Source organism: Rana temporaria, chromosome 9 (genome assembly GCF_905171775.1).
Source record: "Rana temporaria chromosome 9, aRanTem1.1, whole genome shotgun sequence".
Taxonomy (NCBI): domain Eukaryota; kingdom Metazoa; phylum Chordata; class Amphibia; order Anura; family Ranidae; genus Rana; species Rana temporaria.
The window spans coordinates 35,258,036-35,277,902 of NC_053497.1; the positions used below are offsets into that span (position 1 = coordinate 35,258,036).

The 19,867-nt window shown below is 43.9% G+C and overlaps 1 protein-coding gene across 1 annotated transcript in view; it reads right to left on the reverse strand.

The window, feature by feature from the left end:
- Positions 1-3,936: 3,936 nt before the first annotated feature.
- Positions 3,937-19,867, reverse strand: part of SPTBN4 (spectrin beta, non-erythrocytic 4) — a 220,513-nt gene continuing 204,582 nt past the window's right edge. The window contains exons 32-37 of the mRNA XM_040323157.1: positions 13,731-14,404; positions 10,736-10,802; positions 9,494-9,771; positions 7,825-7,998; positions 7,683-7,725; positions 3,937-4,975 (exon numbers count right to left, since the gene is read on the reverse strand). Coding sequence (XP_040179091.1) covers positions 4,814-4,975; positions 7,683-7,725; positions 7,825-7,998; positions 9,494-9,771; positions 10,736-10,802; positions 13,731-14,404 — 1,398 coding nt within the window. The 3' untranslated portion in view covers positions 3,937-4,813. The remainder of the gene's footprint in view (positions 4,976-7,682; positions 7,726-7,824; positions 7,999-9,493; positions 9,772-10,735; positions 10,803-13,730; positions 14,405-19,867) is intronic.

Below are 19,867 nucleotides of genomic sequence, written 5' to 3' on the forward strand. Positions count from 1 at the left end.
AAACGTTCTCAGCCAACAAATACTAAACTATGTGTTTTCTCTTTCGTCCATAGACGGACACAGCCTTCTTTGACATTAGGGTTATGCTTCTTCCTACCAGGAGAGTCTCCTGGTAGGAAGAAGCATAACTCTAATGTCAAAGAAGGCTGTGTCCGTCTATGAACTCAGAGAAATGGATTTTACGGTGAGTACAAAAATCCTATTTTTTCAGCTCCTTGGGCAACTTCTGCTAATGTTGTGTTATGGTTAGCATTGGTTCGGTGTTTGTACTTTGGATTTTTTTTCTGGCGGACTTGTGTACAACACACAATCGGATAATCTGACAACATGTTGTTGAAAATTCTGACAATTGTCCGATGGAGAGTACAAACGGTCGGATTATCCGACAAAACCCTTCCATCACACATTTGTTGTCGGAAAATCCGATCGTGTGTACGAGGCTTTATGCTTCACAACCATGTCTGTACTTCATTGTGAATTAACAAGCCTAATGTGAAAAACGTTTTAGTTCACAAAATGGCTGCTGTTCTCTGTGTAGCCAACCAGACTTACTGACTGGTGTTGAGAAAAATAAATTGGCTTTGGCCCATGGCGGGATAAAAAGATATTGCCCAAAGCTGTTCAATATTTTGCATAGAACGTCATGAAGTGAGGACCGGTCCTTCTACAGCTGGACTATCGCAGTCCATTTATAATAAATGGCTGTAGAATGATTTTTTTTTAAACATCTCATGTCTAAAAGGTCACATTCATTGTGGAGTCTAGTAAGTCTCAATATGGCCGCCTGTCTGTGACAGGTACATGACTCGAGCACAGACACCAACTGTCTCTAAAGGGTGTCTATGACCCCCTTCAGGAAACCCCTCTAATACATGTTTTGTGAGTTTTCAATGGAAAATGCATGTAAATGGTTTGCTAATGCCAGAGACAACACCCAGTCAGAAATCTGCAGAACATCCCACCCAAGGCTTTGTAATTCCATTCAGCCAGTCTAGTGATTCACACACACGTGGCACCATGCATAGCCTGGTCAGCGGGCACTCAATTTCCTATTTAGGCTTTCCCGCTGTACAGTTAATCGCCATTTTCACACTGATTGAATTCACTGTCCGAAAACGGCAAAACTGAACCTGGACATAGGTGTTTCCCCCCCCCCTGTGCAGTATGGTAGAAATCTATAAAATAACCAGACTGGCTGAACAGAATCACAATTCAAGTAATCATAAGGTAGGCAATATGGATCAACTGTGTTTTAATTGGTTTGCCTGGCGTTTCTCATGTACAGATCTACATGCAAATCCAGCACTCTGCAGACCTGAGGAGATTCACTTGAATTTAAAGGGGTTGTAAAGGTTTGTTTTTTATTTTCTAAATAGGTTCTTTTAAGCTAGTGCATTGTCGGTTCACTTACCTTTTCCTTCGATTTCCCTTCTAAATGTTTTTTTTTCTTTGTCTGAATTTCTCACTTCCTGTTCCTCCTCAGTAAGCTTGCCCCCATCATCTGAGCCACTCTGGCTGTGGGTTAGTCAGCGTGCTCGCCCCCTCCCTTGTGTTCACGGTGTCTCCCCGCAGGGATGTAGTCCCAAGGCAGGGGGCGAGACCACTGACTAACCCCCACCCTGACTAACCCCCAGCCAGAACGGCTCGGATGATGGGGGCAAGCTTACTGAGGAACAGGAAGTGAGAAATTGAGACAAAGAAAAAAAACATTTAGAAGAGAAATGGAAGGGAAAGGTAAGTGAACCAACAATGCACGAGCTTAAAGGAACCTATTTAGAAAATAAAAAATTAACCTTTAAACACTGACAATTTAAAAAAAAACAAAAAAAAAAACACACACACACCCTCCTCTAACCTTCATGAACCCCTGCCTCCTTTTTACATTTTGAATGATTTTCCAGTTGCTGAATGGCTTCCAGTCCATGTGGTGCACTCAGCATCTCATAGTGGTGCGAGGAAAGCCTGTAAATGAATACAGCCACATTATGTAAAGTATGCCGACGATTGAAAATCACCTGTGCAAAGAAAAGTAACTCCCCCAAAAACGTTGATTTCTCCATTATGGAAAATGCACACAGGGCTGTAGATTATATGCAACTCAAGAACATACACAGGAAGGCGACGGCAACCAGCAAAGCCAATATGAAATGGATAGCGGATGTTTCTGCCACACCTCCATTGTGGGTGGAGCTTTCCTTTTTATGTCCAATAAGGGAAAGCGTTGACCACGTCTTCCATCCACAATAGAGATGGCTGTTTTATTTTTTATTTTTAGGCTGACTTGTTTTTTAAACATTTTGCAGCTACAATTTTTACACTGCCCTGCTTTTCGAACTTTGCCTCTCCTGTCTACAAAGGCTTCTAAAGAGCCTTGTGTTGAAGGTCCAGATCACCAAAAGCCAACATTTTCTGGTGTTTTCTTTTCGTAGCCAAAAGGTTTACCCAGAAAGGGCTTCAACCCTGTAATACAACCTACAAAAAACAGTAATTCTCATAATAAACACCCCCTTTAACTATCTATACTGATATCCCCATAAGCCAATACAATGGTGGAGCCTTCGTAATCACCTCCATGGTGGTGAGAAGAGATCTACCTACTGTGTATTGTCCAGAAAGGTTTGCAAATCCCCCCATACAGATTTGTTGCATCTTCTTTCTATTCCTACACCAGTCTGGACTTAGAACATTGAACAAGAACAATGGGGGTAATCCACAAAAGGGATACGCCGTCGTATCCCTGTTTCTATCTATGGAACTGAACCACAGAATCAGTTTCTCATAGATAGGCAGAAGATCCGACATGTGTAAGGGACTTACACTGCCGGATCTTAGGATGCAGTACCGCGGCCGCCGCTGGGGGCATTTCTCGTCGAAATGCCGCTTCGGGTATGCAAATTAGAACTTACGGAGATCCACGAAGCTTTTACGCTTCGTTTTTTCTCCGTAAGTATTAGTTTGCCGTCGCAATATTAGGGCTGCTTTTACAAGGCCTAAACTGTTTACGCCTTGTAAAAGTAGACCCTTCTATCCCGCGTCGCTGTCTTTTTTTTTTTTTTCAAATTTTTTTTTTTCCCGCCGCAACTCGTATTTTTTTTTTTTACGCCCGTCGCGATTCTCAAAACCCGGCGCAACGTAAAACAGCGCAAAGAACGTCGGGAAAATGACGTCGGGAGCATGCGCAGTACGTCCGGTGCGGGAGCGCGCCTAATTTAAATAGGACTCGCCCCATTAAATTAGGAACGCCTTGCACCGGCCGGATTTAAGTTACACCGCTCAAAATTTCTAGGTAAGTGCTTTGTGGATCGGGGACTTAGGTAGAGATTTTGCGGCGGTGGAACTTAAATGGAAAAAGTTACATTGCGCCGGGTTTTTGAGGATTAGGCCCAATGTTTTGTTGATGGATGCAGGCTTTTCTTTTTAGGAAAGCAAAAAGCTACATAAAAAAACGTTCCTTTTTCATAATGGCCATTTTCCATTTGTCTAAAGTAATATCTGGTTCCTACCAGTTGTGGCTTTTACAACATTGTGTTTTCTCTTTATACTATCCCAATAAATAAAGCCACATGCCATTCTTGTGTAATGCCATTCTCTCTGTCTACATAGATTATCAGACTTGCTTAACAGCCCAAGGAAAAAGCAGCAGTACTCCGAAGGAGCAAAGAAAAAGCAGCAGTACCCAATCAGAATCCCTCTACTGCTTTGATGTGAATTCTGATTGGCTGATATGAATTACTGCCCAGGACACTCTTCTGCTTGTGCTGTTCACTGGAGGTCAGTAAATAAAATGTTCATGCACAGTCATTGGGCTACAATCTTGGTTGTCCAATACTGTGGAGCCAACATCGTGACATTCCTGATAGCAGGATTAAAACTTTATGCGTATAAACAAAGTAAAATAGCATGGAAGGAGCAACAAAAAACAAAATCTAGCACAAGTTTCAGAGCTTGTACAGGGCCGTGAACATGGAGAGTCCCCTTTTAATGAGAATTGCACCTCCATATTCTACACTTACCCGTCACTGAAAACTAGAAAGTTCTCCAGCATGGCATGGACAAGCTGCAGTGCTACCAACGTGATAAAAGATGGAGAATGGATTTTCTGAAATGTAATCATTATAATTGCAAGGAGAGAAGATGAAGGTTAGTCAACGTCCTGGATATAGGGATTCTGTTTATGTCACAGACCCGGACTCTTGTCGCAGCCACACGAATATTGCACTGAGAAAAGTATTCTGAAGATATCTTTTGCAAACTGTCAAAATAAATAGAAAACTAGACATCTGGTCCTCTGCTATCTCCTATCACCTGTGCTCTCACATGATCCTGATCTAAGTGTATAAAGGAATTCAGACTCTTCCCCTGAACTAGCGAGTGTTCCTGAACCCTCGCCTATCCCAGCCCATATTCCCATCAACTATATTTTACTACAGACGTAGGCTACAGCTTTATACTGTTTGTGCCCTCTATATGTGTGTTCACCAATCTCTAAAAGAGCTAGATACATTACAACCCGCCAGGCCCTTGAGGAACCGAGAGGGAATGTTTGTAGGATGGAAGTTTCAGGATAAAATTTCTTTTTTTTTTGTTTTTTTAACACTCAGGAGTTTTTCAGGGTAGGAAAACTACTTTCAGATAATGCATAGACATCAAGATTCAGTTCCGAAACATGTCAGAAGGCTCCTCGGACCACCTGTAAGAAGATCATCTGGAAGGGCTTGCTCTTCAGGGGTTTGACCAACACCTGGCTCCGCCTAGGGGCGGAAGAAGTACAGAAGGAGGGCATCGTACGAAGCTCCATGCTCCTCCTTGTGGTTCACTTCTTACGGCCCCCGGCGCTGGATCTGCGATCAGACTCTCGTTTGATATTTCCTTCATCGGTGGAGGAGGTAGTAAGAAGGGTCTGGCTCCATTTAGCTATCTCGGCATGTTCAGAAACACAAGTGCTTATAGCTGTAATCCAGTTTTTCATTTCCTCCTGTTTAAAAAGAAAAAAAATGGAGCACATTAAAGCAGTAGTAAACTTTGCATTTAGATTTTTACCTACAAGTATGGTGATAATAAGGCTTACCTGTAGGTAAAATTAAAGTTTAGGGTAGGGATATGCAACTGGCGGACCTCCAGCTGTTGAAAAACTACAAGTCCCATCATGCCTCTGGGTGTCATGCTTGTGGCTGTCAGTCTTGCTATGCCTCATGGGACGTGTAGTTCTGCAACAGCTGGCGGTCCGCTAAATGCATATGCCTGGTTTAGGGGATAATTCCGGTGAGCACCAGCCTGTGACATCACCGGCGTATGTGCTCTGAAGGAATAGCATACCCGTGCAGATTCCTGTGTGAGTGACGTCATTGTGGCTCAGCCATTCAGTCAGTCTCAGCCCGGGATGAAGATCGAAGCCTCTGCAGCTGTGACAGCGTGCCGCTGGAGGGCTTTGTTTCAAGGTAAGTCTTTCATAATGTGCTAGTATGCAATGCATCCTTGTGTGAGCTGGCGCCATCTGGTGGTGGCCGTTGGTATTACAAGTTAAGCATTACAAGTTAAACAGCAATTCTAATGCCATTTTTCACTATTTTCACTGCCATCTTCTTCCCTCTAATTAGAATCCCCAAACATTATATGTATTTTTTATCCTAACACCCTAGGGAATAAAATGGCGATCGTTGCAATACTTTCTGTCACGCCGTATTTGCGCAGCGGTCTTACAAGCGCACTTTTTTGTTGGAAAAAAATACTTTTTTTAATTAAAAAATAAGACAACAGTAAAGTTATCCCCGTTTTTTTTTTTTAATATTATGAAAGATAATGTTACGCAGAGTAAATTCATATGTCGACAAACTTTTACCCTTTAAAATCTTCTTAGGCGACGTTTAAAAAAATCTACAGGTTGCATGTTTCGAGTTACAGAGGAGGTCTAGAGCTAGAATTATTGCTCTCGCTCTACCAATCGCGGCGATACCTCACATGTGTGGTTTGAACATCGTTTACATATGTGGGCGCTGCTCACGTATGTGTTCGCTTCTGCGCGCAAGCTCGTCGGGACGGGGTGCGTTTTCTGGCTCCTAACTTTTTTAGCTGGCTCCTAGATTCCAAGCAAATTTGTCAAACCCTGATTGTGAATTTGGCAAGGCTTGCATCCCTTTAGAAGTAATTAACCCTTTGGGAGTATCTCACCAAAAATGAAATTTTGGTTGCAGAGGATACCTAAACTCCGACTTGTAGCGTCGCCAATCACACAAGCACAAAATTACATTTCTTGAGATTCTGTACACTATTTGTGTCTAGAAGGCCTCCAGATAGACATATTGCATTTTACAGAAAATTACAAAGCTGCAGATTGAAAAGGGAAAGGTAATTTTAATAAAAATTTCCCGTATTTATCAGCGTATAACACGCATCCTAACTTAAGAGGGAAGTTTCAGGAAAAAAAACTTTCCACAGCCCCCTGCGTATAACACGCAGGCACAGTTTACCCTCTATTTTCAGGGTAAAAAAGTGAGTGTTATACGCCAATTAATACAGTAATTACAATATGTCTTGTGTAGCCATTGTATATGCTCTGGAATTATCATAACATGTAGATGAACATTTCTAACATGTCATATTTTTTGCACTTTTACTTTCTTTAAAAATAGTTACTCACTGATTTCTGAAGCAGGCAGGCTCCATTTTAGTTGTGGGCATTTGAAGCCCTCCTGTGTTAATTTCCTGGATTTCTGTGCAGCTGACTACCCAGCATGCACCTCTAGATCCCACACATTGTTGCCTTAAGCCCCATACACACCATCAGATTTTCTGCAGATTTTTGTCTTCAGATTTACCAAAACCATATAATATGAGGTCAAACCTTAGGAGTTTCAATTTGTATGCAATCAGGCAGGCCCTTGCACTACATGGTTTTGGTAACTCTAAAGACAAAAATCTGCAGAAAATCTGATGGTGTGTATGGGGCTTTAGCGAGGTCGTCCTTCCTGACAGGTTTCTATAGCAACGTCGATGCAAGTTCCCGCCGCCCCATTGCTATAGCAACCTGTCAGAGGACAGGAGAGAAGAGGAAGTTTGCAAGTCTCTCTAGCTGCTGCCGGGTGTACTGTGTACCGTGGTGTTGCTGTGAAGTGGTGACAGCAGCAGTGGTGAGGCGGGTTGTTAGAATATTTCCCCCGCTCGCCCCACTCCTCCCATTCTCCTGTCAGCAGAGAAGAGAGAGCAGCTCTCTCATTAGATTCACCGCCCAGCTACCTGCAGGATCTTTTTTCCCTCCCCATTGCTCACATTGGAGGGACAATCACAACAGGAGCATCATAGGACATTTAGTCCCAGAAGATCTGCGGCCCCCATTGTTCTCCGCAGGGAGGAGACTACAGCTCCCAGCATGCACTCAGCTGGGATGACTCCCGTTCACGTCATTTCCTACTTACAAATAACGTGAGATTTTGGCAGTAGGTGATTTGCAAGGACTCCTGGGATACATGACGCTGCTAGCCCAGGAACCCTTGCAAATCGCCTAGTGACGTAAGCGCCTAGGCGGGGGAAAGGAGGAAGTAATGGAGAAATTATAAAAATAAAATAAAAAGGGTATTTACGAAAATAAAAGCGCCCATTGTGAAAGTGCTGCATGCCCTTAGCTCCTAGAGACAAAGTAAAAAGAAAAAGGGTGGAACTTTGCTTTAATACTTCTAGGGATTTACCTCATCTTTAGATTGAAAGAGGAATTCTCTTCCATCTGTCGACCTACAAATAGAAAAAAAATACATATTGTTCAGTTTTTTTTTTAAGCTATGGCTATAGGAGCGAACGATAGAAAAGCGTTTTTTTAGGCAGATTATTTACCTGAGCTTGAAGACAAACTTCTTTTTCTTATACTCATTGGCTATTTCACAGGAAGCTCCATGTAGAGTCATTAGGGGTTCCCCTCCGTGTGTTGCTCCTGAACTTTGACTTTTTGCATCCTTGTAGACCCCCAAGTCCCCTTTGTTCAGCACACAGTATAAATTTACCCAGGACCTGCAGAGAACAGAGAAAGAACATCTAAAGCCAACCTTCCAATAACCACAAAGAAACATATCTACCTGTCACACAGCCTTCAACACAATGGCAAAAGCTTATGCCGCGTACACACGACCGTTTTTCATGACGTTGAAAAATGCAATTTTTTTAAATGGTCATTAAAAACGATTGTGTGTGGGCTCCAGAACATTCTCGACGTGAAAAATGGGCATTAAAAATTTAGAACGTGCTCAAATTTTTTGCGTCATTTTTCACGTCGTGTGTAGGCTTTAACGACGCAAAAAAAAAAACATGCATGCTCAGAATCAAGTTATGAGACGGGAGCACTCGTTCTGGTAAAACTAGCGTTTGTAATGGAGATAGCACATTTGTCACGCTGTAACAGACTGAAAAGCACGAAGACTGAAAAGCGCGAATCATCTCTCACCAAACTTTTACCAACACGAAATCAGCAAAAGCAGCCCAAAGGGTGGCGCCATCCGAATGGAACTTCCCTTTTATAGTGCCGTCGTACGTGTTGTACGTCACCGCGCTTTGCTTGAGCATTTTTTTTTCATGATCGTGTGTATGCAGGGCAGGCTTGACAAGAATCGCGTCGAAAAAAACATTGTTTTTTTCTAGGACGTTAAAAATGGTCGTGTGTACGCGGCTTTAGACAAAATTCTGTTTATCAGTATGAAGTTCTCTGGTATACACCATGGTGCCAAATGCTTATAGCATTTTGGAAAGAACGTGAGCCAGAAACTACTACCAAAGGCCTAATCTGCTCATTGCCAGACAGATGTTCTCTGCAAAGTGGCTGATATTAGGATGGGGCCAGAAATGCTGGCCCCTAATAAAAGAAACGATGACCCTTCTGATTTGTGAAAGGCTCCATAAGAACAGCTCAGGGGACATACCGGTAAGCTGCCATTGTCAGGCTGTTACATACATAAGTACTTTAGTCATTTTTGCAGCATGGTCGGGGCTTTTATTTGGGAAAAGGGGACCAAGTCCACTTTAAAAGGCATATGATTGATGTCCATTTGAAAACACCGGAGCAGATGAAAGTACTGGTGTTTCCTGCAACTGCCAGAATTATACGGTTACCTGTCCCTTAGCAGATGGCAAGCAATACATAAAAATATGATTTAGCCATTAGCACCATGGTGGCATTTGGGGGGTCCTGAAAAGAACATTACATGGTGGAGATTGTTTGTTCACGAGTGGACCAAGTGGCTTATGACCATATTGGCCCTTGTGTGCTCATATGGCACTCTATGGAACATGTTTAAATTCACGTGTGGCCTCCAGTTTCCTCCCACAATCCAAAAACATACTTGTAAGCTAATTGCCTTTAAACAATTTGAATACAGAATAACTACAGTAGGAACTTTAGAATGCAAACACCTTTGGACTCAAGGCTACGTGTGAATGCACTGAAAATTTTTGGGCCTATACAAAGTAATAAAAACAAAATAAGTAAAATCCGGCCCGTGCTTCCTGCCTGCACCTGTTTGAGGCTTTTTTGCTGGGTCCATCCAGCTCATGTTTTCTGAAGAGGTATCCTTCCAGTTGTACTGTGTGGGTTGGAGGAGGTGGAGGAGGGGCATTGTTCTGCGCTGGAGCTGAGCGGGATCTCCGGGCCTCCCCCGGTGCTTGGTTTGGGTCCTTAGGACGAGGTCTTCTTCTGGGTTTGGGTCGATCTCTTGCTCTTGGCCGATCAGGCCTAGGCGCTCTTTCTGGAAGCTTTTCCACGCCATTGGGTAAGCGGGCCGGAGAATCCCGATTCTAAAAAATAAGGGAACCTTAGCAGTAAACTGAATAACACATAGCACAACTTTCTCTCTCCACAAGTCTACATAATATTCATTACAATAATAAATAATAATGAGAATATATTGTCTTCTATACAAAAAAACAGAAAGTAGTTGACTAAGATATTAGCAGGTTAATTAAATGTCTTCTCTCAGCTTAAGAAGAAAGATGATCTTTTTTTGTTTTTGTTTACAGCAGGGGTATCAGGCCTTGGACCAGTGCTGGTCTGTGCCCTGTTTGAGGCCTGGTCACACTGAAGGAGCTGAGCGTCAGGACAGCAGAGACCAGGCTTGTTGGCATCATTGCCCATGTCACCGCTGGTAGGTCTGCCTCCATGATATTCTTAATCTCATAGGTGCAGAATCCCAGTGTAATAAACTGTGCATGTGACAGTTTTCCACTGGCTACTGACTTGTATTGCCGGATTCCTGCTGAGACCGTAGCGCTCGGTAGAGGCTGCAAGAGGCTTTACTTGTACCAAGTTCTTTCGCTGCACAAAGAAAACCCATACAAATTATCAAGCTACATATAGTGGCAGGCTACATCTGGTGGCTGCAGTGGGGCAGGCTACTACAGTGATACGCTGCATCTGGTGGCAGGCAACTATAGTGACATGCTACAATTTGTTGTTGTGGTGGCAGGCAGAACTTAATTTTTCTTGGCTCGTCGTAGTGTTGTATGTGACCGCGCTCTTGACATTTGGAATTTCCAACAACATTTGTGTGACCGTGTGTATGCAACACAAGTTTGAGCCAACATTCTGTCTAAAAAAAAAAATCCACGGTTTTGTTGTCGGAATTTCTGATCGTGTGTACGCGCCATAAGAAGATATTTCTGTGGCGTATTGGCATCTCACCTTGGGCTTTGTAATGGTTTAGCATTGATTACATATACCTCTGTCAGTATGTGTCATGCTTGATACACAGAGAATACTTACTGCAGGGTCTTTCTGTGATGCTTCTTTTTCCTGTAGCTGTTCTACAATGTCGGCAAGTGTCGCCTTTCTACAGAGGGATAAAGAGCACACTGTTAGTTGTTTACAGGTTAATGACAAATGATCTTTTTTCTAACCACTCAGCTTGTCGCCTCATCACAGATCAGCAACTGAAAGACAAATCTCCACCCTCCAAATGTTCCAACACCAGGAAACAGTCCTAGAAATAGAAGGGGGTCTATACCGCCCCCCCATGTTTATATCACTCCAGTATGCCTAAAAAGAAATGTAAACCTGTAAAGTACCACGTTCCCTAACACCTTACCATCCTTCTGCCCTCTAGTTGCTGGTCATGGGACCTAGAGCCGCTCCCTAGTTCTGTAGCACATGACCATCACCAAAGTGTGGCAAATTTCCAAGGATTCATGAAAAATCAGATGTCTGTGCATCCTTATTAATAATTACTAGAGGAAGTATTATTGTGGCCAGTAAAAGTTCCACTTCAAGGTACCATAGATATTACCGTATTTTCCGGCGTATAAGACGACCCCCTAATTTTCCCGGAAAAATGTTGGTTTTGGGATATACTCACTGTATAAGACTACCCCCTTCCTACTCGTCTTTCTGGAAGCTGAGGGGTAGCCGGAACCGCTGACAGAAACAGGCTTTTTTCAAATCTCACTGTGCCATTACTTTACATGCCCCGACTGTGCCATTACATTACATGCCCCCACTATGCCATCACTTGCCCCCACTGTGCCATCATTTGCCCCCACTGTGCCATCACTTGCCCCCACTGTGCCATCACTTGCCCCCACTGTGCCATCACTTGCCCACACTGTGCCATCACTTGCCCCCCACTGTGCCAACAGTGCCATCACTCACGTTTTGCTGATTTGTTTCCAGGCCGGTGACAGTCTCCGTGCTGCGAGCGTCCATGATTTGAAAGCCGTGCCTTCTTCTCAGCGTGTTCTGTGATAGGCGGAACACAAATTTTCCCAGCAGCGCCTCTGTTCTGTGTTCCGCCTATCACGGACGTCCTCTCGTCCGAGGATGAGAAGGCATCTGTGATAGGAGGAACACAGAACAGAGGCGCTGCTGGGAAGATTTGTGTTCCGCCTATCACAGGACACACTGAGAAGAAGGCGCGGGTTTCAAATCATGGACGCTCGCAGCAGCACGGAGACTGTCACCGGCGTATAAGACGACCCCCGACTTTGGATGCATTTTTTTGCATCCAAAAAGTCGTCTTATACGCCGGAAAATACGGTAGTTTCCGCTTGTCCAGTACCTATCAGTTCAAAAGGTACAATTCAAAATTTAGATGACAGATTGTCCGTTGTTTTGCATGCTAGTCGCATATCGAAAATGGAGAGGGTACTGAAGTTATGAAAATTCTCGTACAACAGAATAAAAAAAATCGTGATGTCATGTGTTGTAGTGTATTTCTATTGTATTTTCGGACAACAACTGTACTGAATAAAACTAAAATCGTACAATTTGGTAACATACGAGAATTTTTTTCTTGAAAGTTCTGTACTTACGATCCGATTATCGTATGATAGCTTCGTAAGAGGTATTTTTTGTCCGTTTCGGAGTGTGTGTATTTTTTCATCTGATATTCTGACCATATGTGAGCCCCATCGGAATTTTTCCTTCCGAAATTCCGACGGACTTAGAAAGATGTTCTCTTTTTTCCGATGGAAAAAATTCTATTGGAAATTCCGTTCGTCTGTATGGAACGCAGATGGAGAAAAAAACGTGCATGCTCAGAATCGAGTTGACGCATTCTCGGAAGCATTGAATTTCACTTTTCTCGGCACGTCGTAGTGTTGTACGCCACCGTGTTCTTGACGGTCGGAATTTGGTGCGACAGTGTGTATGTAAGACAGCTTGAGCGGAATTCAGTCGAAAAAAACTGTCGGAGTTTATCCCATAGGAAATTCTGATTGCGTGTATAGGGCATAACACTACCATCAACTACCACCTCAGGACACCCCAGGTAATGTGAACTTGTGGCCAAAAAAGCAAAGTATTCTTAACGGGCATTAAATGGGCTTTAAAACAAGCTCCCACTCACCTGTATAGCTGCAGGCATTGTAAAGTACTTTATCCTCATATCACAACATAAACTCTAGTCCAGTTGCAGTCCATTTCTCAGGAGCTTACAGCACCCTACTGTTTGTTTGCAAAAGAATGCTAATGCTGGGAGGCAGCCAAGTTCCATCTTATTAACCAGAAAGAAACGACGCTCATAAAATTCTAATGCCGCGTACACACGATCATTTTTCGGGTTGTAAAAACGTTGTTTTTCAGGCTCTAGAAAAAACGTTTTTTTTCCAACTTGATCATTAAAACGGCCTTGCCTACACACGATCGTGAAAAAAATGCTCTAGCAAAGCGGGGTGACGTACAACACGTACGACGGCACTATAAAGGGGAAGTTCCATTCGGAATGACGTCACCCTTTAGCTGATTTTGTGTCAGTAAAAGACGATTCGCGCTTTTCTGTCTGTTACAGCGTGATGAATGTGCTTACTCCATTACGAGCAGTAGTTTTACCAGAACCAACGCTCCCGTCTCATAACTTGCTTCTGAGCATGCGTGAATCTTTCACGTCTTTCAAAGCCCACACACGACCATTTTTTACAACCTTAAAAACTACGTTAAAAAATGTTGTGAAAAAATAGAGCATGTTCGAAAAAAAAATTGCCCATTTTTTAGAACCCGAAAAATGCCCTGAAGCCCACACACGTCATTTTTTAGAACCCGAATAACGGTCGTGTGTACACATAAGCATAAGTGTTAACATTTAATAAAGTGGGGTGGAAGAATCGGGCAAATTCTTCAATGTTTGAATATAATGGAGAAAAAAAGCCACTATCGCTCATCCCACCAAGCAAAGCATCCCAATGATTAACAACTGTCCTCATGTATTCCTTGTTCTACACACAGCCAACTGTTATGTCATTTCAGGCAAAGAACTGAAGCTCCTTACCCTCCTGGTTTGTCAGGCTCGTTCTTTGGCGTCTCCTGCTCACTGGACTCCTTCTCTGCCTTCCTCTCATGCCGATCTCTCCTCCTTTCTGTCTGCTCCGGTTTTGGTGTTTCTTGTTCGCTGGACCCCTGTCTCTCCAGCCTTTTGTCGTGTCGGTCTCGTCTCCTCCTTTCCTCCTGATGCTCTGGTTTGGGAACCTCCTGCTCACTGGACTCCTGGCGTTCCAGCCTACGATCATGCCTATCTCTTCTCCGCTCGCCATGACGATTCGACTTGCTCTCTGCTTTCTCCACAGTCAAAGTGGCCATACCTTGAGCAAATCTGATCTCTCCTTTTTCCCCACGGGTTCCTTCCTGAGCAGGCTGAATCTTCTCAGTTATCTTGGCCTCCACATGATCCATCTTTGGCTGAAGTCTCTCCGGCTTTATCTCTTGACGCACATACCCTACCCTTGCTTCTCCCCTCTCTGTCCGTGTTCTGTGACTCTCCACAGGGATCCCATTAGGAACAGCTAGAGTGTCCTTCTGCTCCAGTTTAGTCTCAGACTTTTCATGGAATGGCTGTTGGACAAGAGGTGATGGTCGAGGTGAAAAGTCTGTGGTGTCCGGGAAAACTTTTCGGCCAAGGAGCGGAGTTGCGGGTTGTTTGCTTTGCTCAGCTTTCATCTTCTCCAGCTACAAAAGGGAGAATGCAGAAAAGGTTATAATCCCACAATGTAGTACTGAACATTTTGGCTAAAATTTAAGCTAAACTCCATGTAGACATAAAAAAAACAATGAACTATTCAATAAAAAAAAAAAAATCGCTTTATTTTTGGCCAAAATTAGCAAAGGTTATCAATTCTGTAACCCTCTACACAGCAACCGAAGCAGGGACAACACTCAGGGTTCTATTGTTTTGCAATAATCAGTGTGCTCTTCATTGTCCAATCACAGGGTAGGGTGGACACGGGAATATAGCGGTGGTTTACCACGTGATCGCTCCGTCCAATGACGGAGCGATCACTTGTAAACAAACCGGCGTCATGTGACGACGCCGGTTCCTCCCTCCCCTCTCTGTACCAAACGGTACAGTGTGAGAGAGGAGAGGGGGGAGAGCGGAAGCAGCAGCAGCTGCTGTGGGCTGGATCTGTGACAAATGCAGTCACAGATCCTGCCATCCATCCCTCCCTGTGCAATACTCTGCAATAACACCAATACTCTGCAATAACACCAATACTCTGCAATAACACCAATACTCTGCAATAACACCAATACTCTGCAATAACACCAATACTCTGCAATACCCTCCATACTCTGCAATACCCTCCATACTCTGCAATACCCTCCATACTCTGCAATACCCTCCATACTCTGCAATACCCCCCATACTCTGCAATACCCCCCATACTCTGCAATACCCCCCATACTCTGCAATACCCCCCATACTCTGCAATACCCCCCATACTCTGCAATACCCCCCATACTCTGCAACGTCGCCTATGGGGATTTTTAAGTAGCAAAGTTTGGCGCCATTCCACGAGTGTGTGCAATTTTGAAGGGTGACATGTTGGGTATCTATTTACTCGACGTAACTTCATCTTTCACATTTATGCAAAAGAATGAAGAAAAAATACAAAATTTGCTAAATTTTATAACAGAAACAAAGAAAATTGTATATTTTTTTACAGAATTTTCAGTCTTTTTTCTCTTATAGCGCAAAAAATAAAAAACCCAAGGATGATTAAATACCACCAAAAGAAAGCTCTATTTGTGTGAAAAAAAGGACGAACATTTCATTTGGGTACAATGTTGTATGACTGAGTAATTGTCATTTAAATTGTGAGAGCACCGAAAGCTGAAAATTGGTCTGGTTATTAAAGCGGGGGTTCACCCTATATAAAATTTTTTTTTTTTTTTTTTCCCTCTAGCATTAAATCCGGCATAGTAGCGCGAGCTACACTATGCCGGTCTTAATTTTTTTTCCCCCGTACTCACTGTTATAGCGTACATAGAAGATTCCGGGGAATGGGCGTTCCTATGGACAGGGAAGGTGATTGACGGCCGGCCGTGGTACGTCACGCTTCTCCGGAAATAGCCGAAATAGGCTTGGCTCTTCACGGCGCCTGCGCATAGCCTGTGCGCAGGCGCCGTGAAGAGCCGAGACCTACTCCGGCTGTCTTTGCTTTCAGAACTGCCTTCATTCTTTTTTATTATTTTGGTCCATATTGACATGATAGCATTACGCAGTTGCTGCAGATTTGTCGGCTGCACATCTGGTGACTGTGGAGGCCACTGGAGTACAGTGACCTCATTGTCATGTTCAAGAAACCAGTGGTGAGATGATTGGAGCTTTGTGACATGGTGCATTATCCTGCTGGAAGGAGCCATCAGAAGATGGGGACACTGTGGTCATAAAGGGGTGGACATGGTCAGCAACAATACTCAGGTAGGCTGTGGCGTTTAAACTATGACCAACTGGTACTAAGGGGCCCAAAGTGGGCCAAGAATATCCCCCACACCATTAAACCACAGACATGAACCGTTGATACAAGGCAGGATGGATCCGTGCTTTCATGTTTACTCCAAATTCTGACCCCATCTAAATGTCACAGCTGAAATCGAGACTCATCAGACCAGGTAACATTTTTCCAACCTTCTATTGTCCAATTTTGGTGATCCTGTGCGAATTGTAGCCTCAGTTTTATGTTTTAAGATGACAGGAGTGGCACTCGGTGTGGTCTCCTACTGCTGTAGCCCATCTGCTTCAAGGTTTGATGTGTTCAGAGATGGTATTCTGCATACCTTGGTTGTAACAAGTGGTTATTTGAGTTACTGTTGCCTTTCTATCATCTCAAACCTTTCATGGATATGCAGTAATATCTGGCAGCTTACCTTGCTCTCTATGTGTTCATCTTAGAGGCCAGGCCCTCCCACCTGGCTGTCTTTGTCATCTCTCCTCCGTGTATGGCTCCACCCTAGGCCATTCCAGGAACTCTATATTAACCAGTGCAGGTCTGCATTGCTGATGAACGTTGTTTGTTAGTATTGTGTTCATGCTTGCCGTGTGCTACATTATCTCTGTGTACCGATTTTGGCTTGTCTCCGACTACTCCTAATTGCCTGTGACCCTGACCCTTGGCCTGTCCCTTGTCTGCCTGTTGCCCCGACCTCGGCTTATCCCTCACTATCTCTTGTGTCCTGAGTGGCTGTTTCCCCTCTCTCCCTGCGGAGCGTGACCCAGGGGACTCCGGGGGCCGCGACCTTAATCCAGTTGCAGCGAAGGCCATCCTCACAACTAGAGGCTTTGGTGAATACCAGCTGGGTCTTAGACTCCACGCCCTGGGGAAACTTGGGCTCAAGCTTCCTGTAGGGTCCCTGTTTGTGCCCCAGTGAACCTCTCCTCCATATCCACTCTGTGGTCCATCCGCAGCAGTCTGCTATAGGGTTCACTACCTTGTGGTGCACCCCTGACTCCAACGGGGTGCACTTGTCATCTGGCCACAGGTGACCTGACAGAACCAGTCTTCCCATTCTTCTCTGACATCATTAAAGCATTTTCATCCTCACAACTGCCGCTCACTGGAGATTTTTTTCCCCAGACCATTCTCTGTAAACCCGAGAGAGGATTGTGCGTGAAAATCACGGTAGATCAGCAGTTTTTGAAATACTCAGACCAGCCCGTCTGGCACCAACAACTTTTCCACGTTCAAAGTCACTTAAATCCCCTTTCTTCCCCATTCTGATGCTCGGGTTGAACTTCAGGAAGGCGTTTTCACCACGTCTAGATGTCTAAATGCATTGAATTGCTGCCATATGATTGGCTGATTAGCAATTGACCAGATGTACCTACGGTAATAAAGTGGCCGGTGGGTGTATGTTAAAGCTAGGTTTACTTTAAAAAATAAATCATAAATGCACATATTTTTACAGGAAAAAAAATATGCATTTTTTTTTTTTTTTACACAACAGCTTGCAAAGCTTGAGTTAGGATAAAGAAAGCAACAGTTTTCCATCTCTGGCAACTTTGATTTGGTAACAAATGCCAAGCAGTTTTCATAAGCCGAAACCAGGTAGGAAGACTCGGTGTCGTACTCTCCATCATTCCTCAAGGGTCAGCCTCAGGCAGATTCTGCCCACACAGTTTCAGCTTATCGGACACCAGTAACAATCAGCAGAGCCGGAGGCTATAAGAAGATATGAGCATATAAAGGCTGGACAGTTCACGGTGGGAATTGCTGGGCTCACAAAACATTTATTTAGTGCAAAAGCCCATAAACTGGCTGATGCAGACGCACTTTCATCTTCAGACATATATATGTGCACCTTTTAAGTAGGACCTTGGAGTAAAAAATATGAGCCTTGCCACTGCCAACTTTTCTTTTAATCACTTGAACTCCTGAAGGTTTTGCCCTCTCTATGACCAGGCCATTTTTTACTATTAATCACTGCGCTATTTTAACTGTAAACTGCATGGCCATGCCATGATGTACACAAAATTACATTTATATAATTTTTTTCTCACAAATAGAGCTTTTTTTGGTGGTATTTGATCACCACAGTTTTTTTTTGTTTTTTATTACATGAATGAAAAAAAATACAATAATTTCTCATTTCTGCTATAAAACATTAAAAGAGAAAAACCTTATGAGCTACCTAACGTTCACAAAATAAAAATTGCGAGGGGGAAAAGGTATATAGATGTATATACACCAGACCAACTTCTAACACTTATCACATACATTATACAGTATATGTGCAAATAATAGTGTTGTGCTGTGTCATCAACAAAAAAAACTGCATATAAATCAAAATACTTAAAGGAGAAGTCCAGCCTGAGCTCGTTTGGCTGGGCTTCTCCTATGGATCACAGGAGTGCAATACGTTTTGCACTCCTGTGACCCGTTTTCAGCAGAGAGCGGTCTGAAGTCCATTCTCTGCTGATGTCACTGGAATCAGTCCAGGCACTGCGTCATTGCGACAATGGAAGTCAGGATCCGCCAGGATCTGCCTGGACCGATAGCCATCTCAGCGAGCCGCTAATAGGCTGAGGTGGCCGCTCCTTACCCCTTCACAGCTCTTTACTCCAGTGAGCGTGGAGGAGCAGAGAGAAGAGACGCTGATTGATAGGCAGCAGCTCTCTGCTCAGAGACCGAGTCATCGAACATTGCTGATGGCTCGGCTCTCAGTGCAGAGATGCCGGGGGACAGATGCAGCATCCACCTAGTATGATGGAGGAAAAAAGGCATTCCCATACTTCTCTTTTAATTCCTAATCATAAACATTAGCAGATAGTTGAAAAAATGTGCATACATTAAAATTTCCATGCTATAGATAAGGTGCAACAAAGTTGTACTTGTGCAGAGTGTGGCCCCCCCAGCTACAGTATGTTGGGTCAAAATACGCCTGTGAGCCACCCCAGGGCTTAATGAGATAAATCCAATTTAGCTGGCTCCTATGCTCCTCCCGCAATCTCCTCCTCAGTTATCAGCAACAAGGTATATGCAGAGAAAAGACTCCAAAAGTGCTTGAATTGTTTTAAAACTTTCAAATGTTTAACACAAACATACAGGGTTCTCACATAGTATAGGTGCTTCCAGCGCACCGCACTGTTACAAACATGTAGGCTGTATATGTGTCTCTCAAAGCTCTACATCCACGATCTCCCAATTGGCTGCTAAACCTCAGAGTTTCGAGTGCCTTTACTGTCCTTGCCCCTCACCTACGCGTTTTGACACATGAGATGACCCTGAGGAAGACACGTGACCTTGTGTTGAAATGCATATGGGAGGGGCAAGGACAAGGAAGGCACTCTGGGGTAGATTCAGGTAGATTTGCGCCCTCTTACGGAGGCGCAGCATACCGTTTTTATGCTACGCCTCCGTAAATTACGTGCGCTACGCTTCATTCACGAAGCAGTAGCTCCGTAATTTGCGGGGGCGCTTCGTAAAACTGGCTGGCGTAATCGCGCGTAATTTAAATGATCCCGTAGGGGGCGTGGATCATTTAAATTAGGCGCGTTCCCGCGCCGAACGTAGTGCGCATGCTCCGTCGGGAAACTTTCCCGACGTGCATTGCGGCAAATGACGTCGCAAGGACGTCATTTTCTTTAACGTGAACGTAAATGGCGTCCAGCGCCATTCACGATTCATTACGCAA